At 38.4% G+C, this 14496-nt stretch overlaps 1 protein-coding gene across 13 annotated transcripts in view; it reads left to right on the top strand.

Annotated features, from left to right (window-relative positions):
- Nucleotides 1-14496, top strand: part of CASK (calcium/calmodulin dependent serine protein kinase) — a 120680-nt gene that overhangs the window by 44196 nt on the left and 61988 nt on the right. For all 13 annotated transcript variants that reach the window (XM_081908951.1, XM_081908947.1, XM_081908955.1 and 10 more), the window contains 3 exons: nucleotides 717-822; nucleotides 3240-3317; nucleotides 8441-8513. In XM_081908951.1, the coding sequence (XP_081765077.1) occupies nucleotides 717-822; nucleotides 3240-3317; nucleotides 8441-8513 (257 nt within the window). The remainder of the gene's footprint in view (nucleotides 1-716; nucleotides 823-3239; nucleotides 3318-8440; nucleotides 8514-14496) is intronic.

Below are 14496 nucleotides of genomic sequence, written 5' to 3'. Positions count from 1 at the left end.
TGAATGGCTAGTTGGGGACACATGAAAATGCATACAGGAACTGACAGTTTACTTAACCTCAACATGCATTTGATGAACTTACCACTTAACGGGAAGTGTCTGATGCATATATTTTCAAAATGTCAGTTCTGCAGGAACATTGGAGGCAGAGGTTGTTGGAAATGACTGCTAGATAAGTTTAGCAGTTGGAGTAGGGTGACAGTGAATACTAGGTTTGTGATTGTGTCTTTCCATTTGTAATTTGAAGAGAACTACACTCTGCAACCTACTTGATGGTGTCCTATTCATATGCCTGTTGCTTTCTAAGGACGTGCACTCTGTCAGGCCTGGAATTGATTGGTTGGGATCCTCATGATGAGATTCAGGTGTTTACATAACCTGTACAGATCTTGTCACACATATGTTAAATGCCCTTCCATTGCATTTTATAACTGCACATGAGTCTTCATTTATATTTGCAGGGTTGTTCTTTACTGTGTGTCTAATTAATCATCTTGATTTTATACCATTATATATAAAATATGTATATCTATAAAATGTTGCATTAATACTTCAGCTATAAGGAGAGAGTTCAACGTGCCAAACCTATTTAAACTCTTGAAAATGATTCAGAAATTAATCCAGTACCTTGGTGTTAAGTATTCAAATGGCTGTGCATCATTTGTGTGTGTTCTGTTATCAGTACAAATTATACAGCAATGACTGTCTCTCAACAGATCTGAAAAGAGAAGCCAGTATCTGTCACATGTTGAAGCACCCTCATATTGTTGAACTTTTGGAGACCTACAGTTCCGATGGAATGCTATATATGGTTTTCGAATTGTAAGTTTTACATTTATATATTCCATACACACTCTTCATATGTTTTGCTCATATGGTCAAGCATGCACTTAAAGCCAACCAAAATAGGCTAACACATTAGATTAGGTGGTAGTTAACCTTTCATAATTTTTAAATTGGATTCAAATAGTTGCAAACGGTTCCTTCCAAGCTACTTGTCCTATATATAATAAAAAGTATCATGAAGAAAATGGAACTTCATTAATATACTGAACTATAATTGTAATGCACACATTCTAACAAAGCAAAACCTTAATGTTTATGACATAAGAAAAGTCCAGCCAAATTTGAGCAAGTCTCGTGGATGTTAACACAAGAAAACTAAGCAAATGAGAAACTCTTTTCTAAATTAGTAGGACATAAACATGCTTGTCTTAGTTGAATTTTTCTGAGGGGATGGGATCGCAAATGTTTGTTTGCTTGCTTGCTTGCTTGCTTGCTTGTTTTATTAAACTGTGTTGCTTATATCCACATGCTTTTCTGCTCTTCCCTCCTTCTGTATCCTTTAATGCTTGCAGAAGAATCACCTGAGAGAACCTTAGAAGCTATGCATGATGCAGTATTGAAGCATCTAGTTCTCACTATAGCCAGCATGCTTGGAAATGGTTATCACTCACATAGTATTTGGATTCCAGACAATATATTTATCTAGAGTTATATATTAATATATCATTATTTATTTAAAAGACTCATGCAGATAGTAGCATTTCTTTACTTTAATGCAGATTGGGCATTGCACAGTTACTTTCCTTAACATTTTTTTTTAATTTAATGGATTGCCATCATATACAGGCAATGATTTACTGTGTAATGTTAGATGCTATTAAAGCATGAATTTTTTAATCCAGTGATTATAATTACAGTTTCACTAGCAGTTGCTTACTTTTTCTTACCCTGATCAGACATCTATGAGGAAGGCGAACGGAAAGGGGAAATATTAAAATCTTATTACAGTGTCTGCTCCTTGGACACATTGTAAAAGTGCACTTTCTTATTTTTGTGAAGCACTTTAAGATTCTCATGTGGCTGGTTAACTAAATGGCACATCATTTAGTTAGGAGTTTGTCTCCATCTACTGGCAAAACATTTATTACATCACCATGTTCCAAACTGATAGTGTAAATTTTTTGTTTGGTATGTAAAGTATGTAAAGGCATGTAGCGTCTGAGATTTCAAGATAAAACTGTCTTTTTTAAAAGTGAATTGTCATTCCAGAGACAATTATCACAATAGCAAAAGCAAAAGAGTGTAGGAAATGAGATGTTACCTAACCACCTTTTGCTTACTACTGCTTCTTCACCCTAGTTCTTCCCTGGTTACAGACTTGCTTTGTTGCATACACAGGTTTGGAATCCCAGCTGGTAAGGGAGAGTTACAGTGGGAAAGTGACAAATGGAAGTGGGTTAAGCACCCCTCTTCCTCTCAGCACTTTTCTACTTCTATAGATTGTCTCCTTCTGACACTGCTTTGTTGCAAAGAAGCAGTGGCAATCACAAACTGGCTTGGTAATAATGTCTTATTTTTGGTGCAGTATACAGAGTATACAGGAGTATACACGTAGAAATGGTACAGGTGGATTCTTTACATACCGTATTTTTCGCCCTACAGGACGCACTTTTCCCCCTCCAAAAATGAAGGGGAAATGTGTGTGCGTCCTATGGAGCGAATACAGGCTTTCTGGCTTCAGGAAGCTCTGCGCAACCCTCGGGAGCCCGGCGCGAAGCCCCGCCGGGCTCCTGAGGGTTGTGCAGAGCTGCCTGCGCTCCCGGGCTCCGAGCACCTCCGTGCAACCCTCCAGAGCCCGGCGGAGCCCCAAGGGTTGCACAGAGCTTCCTGAAGCCGTTCTGGGGTCGGGGGAAGCTCGGGCTTCCCCAGCCCCCAAGCTCCCAGAGCGATGCCGAAGCTGCACGCAGCTTCAACATCGCTCTGGGACCCATTCTGGGGGCTGGGGTCGGGGGAAGCTCGGGCTTCCCCAGCCCCGCACCTGTGGGGGGGAAAAATAATTTCCCCCCCTTTATTTTCTCCCCCCCAAAAAAAAAATTCTAGGTGTGTCCTATGGGCTGGTGCATCCTATAGGGCGAAAAATACGGTATTTTAGTTAACTTTGTTTCCAACTATACCCATAAGCATCTAGAAATACTGATAGCTGTTCATGCTTGAGTCCATTCTTCACAACTCTATTACGTTTTCAGCTGCACTGAGCTTGCAATAAGAAAGATGGTTAAGACTTCAAATATTGTTGGTCATTAAAAATAAAAAAATTGTGTCTAAGATTTTGGTTAGTGTAATGTTTGAGATTCTTTAGAATACTTTCAAAAGTGTAAAATTGGAGCGTTATCATTATTACATTTCTACTTCCTGTTCTACAATCACATTTTTCTTACTTTTTTAACCTGCAGTATGGATGGTGCAGACCTCTGCTTTGAAATTGTAAAGAGAGCAGATGCTGGCTTTGTGTACAGTGAAGCTGTAGCCAGGTATGTATTCTTATTTTAATTAAATCGTTAGGGAGAATGGAGGGGGCATAAATTACTAATATTAGATGCGTAAATATCCAACATTTGTGTGTGCGTGTACGTACATACACACACAAATACTGCACATATAGTGTATGTTTTTATAACCAACTTCATGCATGTTAAAGTATGAAAGTGGACTAAAATGCATTTGGGTTAAAAATCCAAAGGGTGGCTGGTATGATTTCGAACTTCCGATGGGATTAATTTACATTGTTGCTAGTCAGAGTGGAACAAAATGTTTTTGTACCAGTGCTGTCTCAGCAGTTTATACTACTCAGCTATCTCACGCTACTGCTGGCAATATGTTGTCAATCATACTTCTTTTTAAATTAAAAATAGCAAAAGAATAAAAGGCCCTGGTCCAGCCAAAATTTAGCAAATGTAAATTAAGAACATAAGAACCCTGCTAGATTAGGCCAGTGGTCTGCCTGCTTCAGCATCCTGTTTCCAATAGTGACTAGTCAGATGTTTTTAGGAAGCTGGCATAGTCCTGCCTGCCTGTCCTGTGACAACTGGTATTTAGTGGAAGGCTGCATTAAACTAAAGAGTGGGTGGAATGGTGCCACAGAGCTGCCCCTTTGACACCAGTGTCACTGCTGGTTCCCAAGACTGGATAGGGTCAGGGTGGTGTAAAAGTCAGGGCTCTGCAGTTCACTGGTAAGAGCACCAGATTGGCTGTGCTGGTGTGCCTATGCAGGCCCAGCCTCACCTCTGAACCATCCTGGTAAGCAGCAGTAACACTGGTGACTGGTGTCACCATGTCAGCTGCTCTCATAAGCTGATATTGAAAGATCCCCATGAATTTGCTCTCCCCTCTTAAAATCATGTAAACCAGTACCCAAAAAAACACACTGGCTGCATTTGCATTAGCATTATGACAAGGTGCAGCAGTCAGCCTTGTGCACTCTCTCGTCCTCCTCCAGGAAGGAGTTCAGAAGCTTTCATTTTCATGGTGTTCAAACCCAGTTACAGTTAAATTTAACTATGGTTAGTGAAAGGAAGCCAGCTCCAAAGCATACTTTATGAACCACAGTTTGGGATTTGGGTGTTATCCTAAACTCTGGTTAATTTGAAATGGAAGCAGATCCCTGGCACCATCACAATGAGGAGCAGAGGGAAGGAGAGAGTGCATAAGCCTTAGTCTCACAGCAGCACACCCTTATAACACTAACCCATGGTTTTAGCATTACATGTGGGGCAGAGAATTCTATAACTCTGTATTGAATGAATAAGTTGTATTCCTTAACTCTTCTGAATGAAATCCCACTAACTTCATATTCCAAATTTCTGTGTGTGCATGTGCATGTGTGTGCTTTACAAAGCAACACAAAATGTCTGAGGAGTTTCTTCTCTCACTCTTTTTACACATTTGTAGGTTATAGGTAGAAGCTTTTCACCTTCAGTGGCTATGTTTCCCAGAATTATTTACCCTTTATAAAGTTTAATTATCTAGCATTTCAAGAGTTGAGGATGTCTGACATTGGGAATATTTGGGAAGATTAATAGATGATAGATCATAAAATGTTGCAGAGAGCTTTCAAGAGCACAGAGTTTATGGCCATAGAAGGGAGAGGCAGGGAAAGGGTAGTTTAATATACTCAAGGATGAAATCTAGTGTGTCTGAAAAATGGTTTGGGAGCATTTGATAGTATAGCAAAGGGTGGCAATGAGTTTAATGGGGGGAGGAGTGAATAAAATGAATGGACAAAATGGGGTGCAATGATCTTAGGAGAAATAGAGTTTTCTTGTGATTGTAGATTTTGTGGAAGATTCTTAGAACAGGTTTGAGGAGAATATAATTGATGTTTTTGATTTGGTGCTTTTCTGTTCTACCTGCCTAGTGAAGCAAGGAAAACCAAAAGCATGGACGTTATTTTTCAGGTTGGTCAGAGTAGGAGTTTTCTTGAGGAGCTTGTTGCTTTAAAATTGGCATTATGGTGTGAGCTTGATGTGTAGTTAGCTAAGGAATAATTAAGTGTAAGAGGATTTTAGTTATTTTTAATATAGCTCCAATACAATCCATATATTAATATATTCCCTTTAAGGGCAAAACCCTCTCAAGGTGGCTTACAATTAAAGTATAGTATGCTACAAATCTAACATTAAAACTGTTAACAGGAGTCAGCAAATAAGACGGTGAACTTCCAGTCCAAATACTAAAATGCAAAATAAAGCATTCAACAAGATTGTAAACAGGAGAATAAAAGCAACTCAAGAAAAATCCAACAAAAGCAAGTTGGGTTTTTTATGCTTTCCCAAGTACCTGAGGGAATGGTGGGTGCTGAAGTGTAGTTGGTAATGCATTCCAGAGACATGGGACCACTACAGATAAGGTCCTGCCCATGTTGGAGGCAGGCACATGCAATGAGCCTCCACTGTCAGTCTTAAAGTGTGTGCAGGCTGATATGAATGTAAGTTCTTCCCTGAAAATGGGAAAATGCATACCACCAAAGTTTGCTTTGAAGAGTTATTCCACCTTGTATTGCTTACCTGCATGTAAATTATTTCAGGAATCAAGCAATATCTGTTTTATGATGCTGTGTAAAGGAAATGTGGATGTTGCACTGAAATTGGTTCCACCAGCTGCTGCAGCACTACTAAGTAATTGTTCTGGGCATACAACCCAAATAGTCAGATGGGGTCCACATTGATCAGTTGAAGCTGTTAATGGTGCTGCTGCTTTGTTTTTCTATGAGGACTCTAAGTTTAAGTGGGTCAATTTAGATGTAGCAACAAAATGAAAGTTCAGCTTTCTGTCAACCTGATCCCTCAAATAGAGGAAAGTTCTTCCATCAGATGTGCATTTTGGCTCTTTTGGAGTCCTGTAGGCAGGCTGAGACACTTGTTAGTTCAGTTGCTGTCTTATGTTCCATAATTGCCACTGTGTTCTGTCGATTTTTATGTTGTGTGGTTTTTTGTTATTGGCTTTAACTGGATTGCTTTTAATTTGTTTTTATTTTGCTTTAAACAGTCTTTAAACCCTTGTTGGGTGAAAGGTGTACAAGTTCAGTAAATAATAAGCAAACTGAAAACTAGGATGTATTCTTACACATGGAATAAATTTTGGGTCTTTTATTCACTATTCCTTTTTCAGCTCTGTTTTGAATAAAAGGTAGTTTCATAAAAGGTAGTTTTCCAGAAGTATGGTATATGTTAATCTGCAAATCTTTAAAAATCCAGATTTTTCACACCATTCTGTATGTAGTAACACTTATTTTGGCGCTAGTTTAGTACAGAGTAGAAGAGTGCCATCCACTGGGCAAAGTAAATTGCAGCATGGGGAAAATAACATAGTGATGAATTTAAATACCATTGTTGCTTCAGAATGAACATGTGGGATTGCATAGGTGAGTACTAGTCCCTAGGGGAAATGTTATTAAACATTAATATGCCACCTTTCACACATACAGCCTCCCAAAGTAGTTTACCAAAAAATGAAAATGATACACTATCAATTGAAATTTATACAATTCAGTGTAATTAGTCTTCAGCAGATTAGCATTTAAAAGCTAGATAAATCCAACAGTCAAAACTAGGAGAGTTGGAAGATTAAGACTATGATAATTATCAGCAGCATAGCATCATCACTGTGTATGATACTTTGCAAAAGAACATAATACAGTTCTCTGCCTCAAGGAGCTTACAGTTTACTAAAGAAACAATTTTGAAGTGATTGGTAGAGTGCTCATTGGAAATTTTAGAATTGGAGCAGACAAAAGGCAAATTCAATGTTAGGAATTCCTAAAAGATAAACATTTAGTTTCTTCATTTAAAACATTTCTATTCCATCCTTCAGTTCAAGATTTCCAGTGCAATGAACTCTCATTTGAACACTGTAATTTTGACTGCTCTGTGTCCAAAACTGCTTTACATAGTTTCGAAAAGGCAACTAAGAGGGGGCAAAATAAATTGTGGGCAATCTAGTCAGGGACTAGATCTATAGGGACACTGGTGGCACTGTGGGTAAAACCTCAGTGCCTAGGACTTGCCGATCGTATGGTCGGCGGTTCGAATCCCTGCGGCGGGGTGAGCTCCCGCCGTTCGATCCCAGCTCCTGCCCACCCAGCAGTTCGAAAGCACTCTTAAGTGCAAGTAGATAAATAGGGACCGCTTTATAGCGGGAAGGTAAACGGTGTTTCCGTGTGCTGCGCTGGTGCTGGCTCGCCAGCTGCAGCTTCGTCACGCTGGCCACATGACCCGGAAGTGTCTTCGATGGTGCCGGCTCATGGCCTCTAGAGCGAGATGAGCACGCAACCCCAGAGTCGGACACGACTGGCCCGTACGGGCAGGGGTACCTTTACCTTTACCTTTAATCTAGTCAGAATAAACAAATATTATTCCTCCCTTAAAACCCTAGTATTAATCTCTTTCATATATATATATTCTCATACATATATTACGTTCATGACAGAGAAAAGTTTTCTCATGTGGTGCATAATTAACAGGGAATTAATTTCCATAAGATGTAGTGATGACCACTAGTTGAGTTGATTTTAATAAAGAACTGGACAGTGTTATGGAGAAGAAGTTTATTAGCTTTGATAGTTAAAAATAAGGTGTAAGCCTCGAAGCAGGTGTCTCATTAAACCATATATAATGTGAAGTCCAAATGCAGCTAATATGTGCATGTTGCATACATCATATGATAGTGCTTGATCCAATAGTAGATACTGCATGCAGAAAGGGCTGCTATGGAGGGAAACTAGGAAATGAACCACTGGATTTAGATATTTTGTGCACTAATCCATAAGTCTAGGAGAGCAGCAGAAGTCTATAAATCATATCTGTGGTTGGTTACAGGATGACACCCGGCAAGACACCTTTTTTCTCTCCAATTCCTTGTCAATTGATAATCCATTTGGCTGAGAGAGGGAGGTGGTCTACTATTTCTAGGGACTAATGGTGAAATCCTAGATTTACTCAAATGTAACACTTACTGTATCCAACAGAGCTTATTCCTAGTAAAGTGTATGTAAGATTGCAGCCTTGGACCTTAAAATGGTCTCAAAAACAACCTGAGTACAATTCCTATGCTATATTTGTAAAGCTATAATAATTTTATTTATATTTTGATTTTGCAGTCATTACATGAGACAGATACTGGAAGCACTACGCTATTGTCATGATAATAACATAATTCACAGAGATGTGAAGGTAAGTCATATTAACATCACAAAAAATTTTACCCTTTACTGTGTTAACAGTAAAGTGTGGCATTTATATTATCTGCCTTTTTCTTTGTTGCCATGTAGTTTAACCCATTCTTGGAAGGTAAAGCGCCTGTTAGCAGCTGGGACTTCCAGAATCATTGGTACAACTACCAAAATGCTGAAAATTAGCAAATCGTTTATGCATTCACACGCACACACCACACACTTTTTTTGTCTTTACATTTTTTGGCCTTGAATTTATGATCCTTTAAAATACGTTGCTGATGTATTTATCTCCACAGCCACATTTTTTAAAATAGAAGCTAGAACATAAGGCTACAATAAATGCATGTGTTCCACAGGCTATGTATTAAATGCATTTGTTTCCATAACATCTGCTATTTATTGTTCCAGTTGAGTGCAGGTTCAATGCACAGGAGAGTGCAGTTGGGCCTCTGTAGACCCTTGATGATATGTATTTTTAATGTTTCATAAAACATAGGGCTTGATCCAGTTGAGTAACTTGCATGGCACAAAGAGGGAGGGCTTAGTGAAAATGTGGAAGGTATGCATAGGTCTCCAAGGCTCTGCCGTGCTCCCGTGCACCTACAAAAGTCAGTACTACTGTGGTAGGGAATGATGAAAACAGAGCTCTATTAGTGCTGTGAGACTCAATGGGCTTGTTTGCAAGTAATGCTAAAACCATGCTTTAATACCACATGTATGAGCTAGAACGAACCCATGTAAGCCTCAAGTTCTCACACTTCTCCCTCTTCTCCTCCAACTTGACTGGGACAAGGAGTTATGCAGTGTTTAGATAATTTTGCACAAATCTTGGCTTATTAAATTGGAACCAGAGAGCATGATTTAAAACAAACTAGTCTGTTTCAGTACAACTCGTGTTTTTTGAAGCTGGCTTTTTAACTTGCCCACTTGTTTTAAATCTTTGGCAACAGAGAGCTAGGAATAGTGGATAGTGAAACTAAATGCTACCCAAGTTCCTGGCCATTCAGGAGAGGGCAGGTGTGCGTGGGGGGAGGGGGGCATGTGAGCCTGAAGGTTTGCTCAAAGCTCCATCCAGCACATGCATGTAGTGCTAAACCATGGTTTAGCATCACATGCAACCTGGGCCCATGTGTGGGTGCTGTGCCCACATTTGAGTGGATTGGTCCCTAAATATTATTCATTATTTGTTTTATCTTTCTAATGATATTTCTGAACTGCCTTTCTACCATCTCTGGTGCCAGTGATGATGTTCCTATTAAAGTATTACAGGTACAAACTATAGTTTCCTTTTCGCTTTGTTTTCAATATTTTTGCAGTAAGCGTGATAGTACTTGAGGTTGAATTGCTCTGTAGACTGTACAAACTTTATTTAATGACTAATAGATGCTAATAAAAGGTTTACGGAAATCTCATTCTTTGCTGAGTATTTGGTACATTTAAAGCAGGTGTGAGGAACTTTTAGCACACCAGAAAGCTAAACTAAAATTTCCATCAGACCCAGCAAACAGAAATGCTGGAGGTTGTGGTTCAGCAATTTCTGGAGGGCCAGTGGTTCTCCACACCTGATTTAGAAGCCACACTTTCACATGTCTAATCCCTGCTCAAACATCTCTAAACTCCACTAGCAGTGTATGAAGAAAGATTCTGGGGGATTCTCTCTTAAGAGTTTTGCTCACGGAGAAGGGGAACTTTTTGACTAATGTGTATATAGCAGCAGTGAAGTGCTGTTAAGAGATAGTTGTTTATGTAGTCACTTTGCTAGGGAAGGGGACACATCAGCTCTAAGACTGAAAGGAGAGAGCTGATTGTACAAGCTATGCCTCTTAATAAACCTTATCTGTTCAACAACTTGGTCTTGCTCTTTATCCAGACAAAAATGTGATAATCTACACAATAATAAAGGGGTATAGAATTACTTTCTGGTTATTTTGATTTAGGGGTATGATATAAGGATGGGGGAAATTCAGTAAACTGTTCATTAACCTACTGTAGGAGGTGAGAAAATACAGGTTGTGAGGCCAGAAAGCCTTAGAAGTATAATCTTGGACAATAATCGAAGGATAATTGCTTTAGCTTGTTATTCTTTGGTTTACTCTACCCTCTTTTAATGTAAAGTACATGTCATATGCTCTTTCAAAAAAGTAAGTAGTCAAACTTTAATAGAATTCATCTCTTGATTCACACAAAATCATACCCTTGTCTTCCATGTTGGTTAATCTCAAATAAATGCTATGGGTGGTATTCAACTAAGTCCTACTCGGAGTAGACCCATTGATATCAGTAGGTAGTATGCAGTGCTAGTTCTAATCATAGTTCCATTGAAGTTGATGGATATGACTACATGTTATTAATTTCTGTGGGTCATCTCTAAGTAGGACTTCATTGAATTCAACGCATTGAACCTTAGTCCTATCCATTGACTTCAGTGGATTTACTCTGAGTAGGACTAGTGTTGGATACCACCCTATATTCTGCTCATATTGACAGTTATTAATATAGAGTCTAGACTGATTGTAAAGCCCTATCATGATTGTAGGTACATGGAAAGATTAAAGAAGATGAATTTGTATCATACAAAGGTGGCAGCTATTTTTTAAAACAAAAAAACGGTTATTTATTGTGAAGCTTTTTCTTTTTCTTTACAATAGTTTATAAATCTTAACAGCAAACCTTCAGCTATTGTGAATATGTGGAATGTGGAAATTACAGATCTCTGCTTGCTTGTGTTCCCTAATGCCATAAGTTAGGTGTCACTGTTTGATTCCTTTGAATACATTTGATCTTCAGCTGTGTTAAGACATAGAGTAAGGCCTTATCAAAGAAACCGAGTCTTGTTTCACAGTTATAAGGCATTAAACACAGAACTCTAGCGAGTCAGCTTTAATTGGGACATAATGAAAATGTGATGAATCCATGCCTGTAGTGTCCTTTCAATTCCTGGAGTTGCTGCACTAAAACAGAAAACCACATGCTGATTCACTACATAACTTTTATTTATGTATTTATAACATTTATATAACACATTTTGTCAATGTGCATATTTTGAGTTTTTGAACAGTAATACTGTTTAAAAATTATTAAAGCTATCAACTAGAAAATTTTTAAAAATCATGAAAGGTTCAGATGATGATGGATTATATTTTATTTGTTAATTTTTTATCCCACCCGTCCTCTTAAAAGGGCCCAGGGTGGCAAACAACAAGTGATAAAACAATAAAACATATTGAAAACAATTGCAATACCATTATACTGTATAATAATGTAATACATAATAAAAATAATGTAAAGGTAAAGGGACCTCTGACCATTAGGTCCAGTCATGACCGACTCTGGTGTTGCGGCGCTCATCTCCCTTTATTGGCCGAAGGAGCCGGCGTACAGCTTCTGGGTCATGTGGCCAGCATGACTAAGCCGCTTCTGGTGAACCAGAGCAGCGCACGGAAACACCGTTTACCTTCCCGCTGGAGTGGTACCTATTTATCTACTTGCACTTTGACTGCTTTCAAACTACTAGGAGGGCAACAGCAGGGACTGAGCAATGGGAGCTCACCCCATCATGGGGATTCGAACCACTGACATTCTGATCAGCAAGCCCTAGGCTCTGTGGTTTAACCCACAGCGCCACCCGCATCCCAAAAAATAATGTACAGAAGCTTTTATGATGCTTAGGAATTGGATTTGGTCACTATTAACTGGTATTTGTTAGTTTAGTTTTAGTTTGTGTCGTGTAGATCTTCCTTAAGATTTGACTTTGGTAACCACTTATATGATTTTGTAATAGCTAGACTTTTAAATGTCTGGGTAGGATTTTGGAGATGGAAAATTAAGCAATAATTCTTATCTGCATGTATTCTGCAATCTTCTTTAGAATAAATGTTATGTTCTCTTTCCATGTTTTCTACAATACTAAACACAACAAACTTTTTTTAATGTGTTGAGGAAGGTACAAAAGTCACAGGGTGCTTCTAACCACTAAACAAAAATAGTTGCTGTGTGATACAAGTTAGGTTAACAACATGTGAGTCAAAATAGCTTGATTAAATCTGTGGCCAGAATTCAAAGAACTCTTCAACTAACTCCTTGCATTGAAGGGAGTTTTGAGCTTGTTTTTCTTGAACCGCATTGGAAAGTATCTGATGAAAATCTTCTTTATTTAGTAGTGTTTTGCTACACATCAAATAAAAATGAAAATATTGTATGGTGCTGCCTGTTAATGGTTTCTGTAATCTGTAAAAAAAATTCTTCGGTGTTTTCCACAGTAAGATTTAATTGTAAATTATATTTATCTCCCCCCACCCCGTATTTGTATATGTGTTTGCAAATTGAATAGCAGTATTAGTATTGATATACTGAACAGAAATTGAGAGTAAAGGTCTGTTCTGTTGTTACATTTAGTAGAGTGAGAGTTTCTATGGCTGCATTTTGATTGAGCACTTTTAATTAATTGCATCGATACATTGGGTATTTACCAGAGAGATACTCAGCACTAATTTAAAACTTTTTAGAGGCAATGTAATAAGTAAAATAGTAGGTATTTCTTTAGCTTTGGTTCTTACTTTGAAGCCAAAGAAATAAATAACATTAGCAAAGGCATGGTATAGTATAGTATAAGAACACGTACTTACTTACTTCCTGCAGGAAGGTTGTTATTTAGAACTGGAACTTTGAGGCCTATAGGCCCAAAGACTAAACAGTGTCTCTGACTGCTACAGATAAAGCAACTTCTGAATTATGGCAGGCTTGGGCTAGGCAAACCTATTTTGCTTAACCTCTGCAACATGAAACATCTTCTACCCACCTTCCTGGATAACAGCTTTGTCTCAAGTTCACTTAGTCCTTTTTGACAGAAAAACTGTGGCTGCCCAGTGCTGTACCTCCATGGTGACATGGCAAGGGTTCTTCATTGTATAATTTTGCCAGCAATGGATCCAGTTATGGGCTAAGACCCCAACACAAGTTGTGATGTTGGAGCCACCATTTCACCTATTTACGGCCATCCTCTAGACATATTATACTGTATAGAAGCCTGCTAGGAAGTGAACTTTGCAGTGCATGTTACAAGCAGACCAATAAAAACATCCATAATACATGCAACAACCGTTTAAATTATTGTGGCTCATAAATTTTTGGTTGCTAACTTAGACTGCTGCTTACAAAACCAATGCAGAAGCAAGCAGTCAGCTGCTGATAGTGTTATTCAGTTGAGATCAGAGGAACCAGATACAGTATCTGACCCTTTTATATTCAGGAACACCACAATGAGATTTTAACCACTTACAGGGGCTTAGAATGCCCAAACCCACTCAAAAGGCACTACCATTTTTCTCATTTTATCTTAATATTATCAAAACACTGAGATGTGTTTTAGGGTTCTACTATATGTGAGGTATGTGTAATGTAGGAATAACCAGCTAGAAGACAAATATTAAGTGTGGGATGTCTGCATATTTCGTTAGAGAATATTTCTTCTTTAAGGTGATCAAAATGCAAAGTCTGACAGTGCTGGAGTTTCAGCACATGCAGGCTTTTCATTCTTGCATGGCAACCTGCACATGCCACTGCCCCTTTAAAACATGGCTGTGAAAGGATCCTCAGCCATCGCCTGCTTGGCACCCATACTTGGCAATACAGAGTGCTTTCCAATCATTTCTAATTCAGTAGGGTCGGCAACAGGTTAGTAGCCATAATCGGGAAAGTGCAATATAGTATTTTTACCCGCTTTCTTTCAATTTCATTGTTAAGGATTCATGGTTAACAATTCATTGTACATTTTCTGACTTTCATAGCCCTTAGTTACATGTGCAATGTAATTCTAAGCATATTTACTCTGCTAGATTCTTATCATTTTTTTCTTCCTGCTTTATAAGGTAATTTTTATTTTATGTTTTATGTTAAAATGAAAAGAAGTGAGTGAGCACACTAAACTTGTTTTGTAATATTTGAGATACTTGTCTGCATGTGTACGGTATATAGATACAATA

This window comes from Podarcis melisellensis, assembly GCF_964234715.1.
Source record: "Podarcis melisellensis genome assembly, chromosome: 4".
NCBI classification, from domain to species: Eukaryota; Metazoa; Chordata; class Lepidosauria; order Squamata; family Lacertidae; genus Podarcis; species Podarcis melisellensis.
The sequence above is the reverse complement of the archived record's forward strand: the minus strand, read 5'-3'. Positions and strand labels throughout refer to the sequence as shown.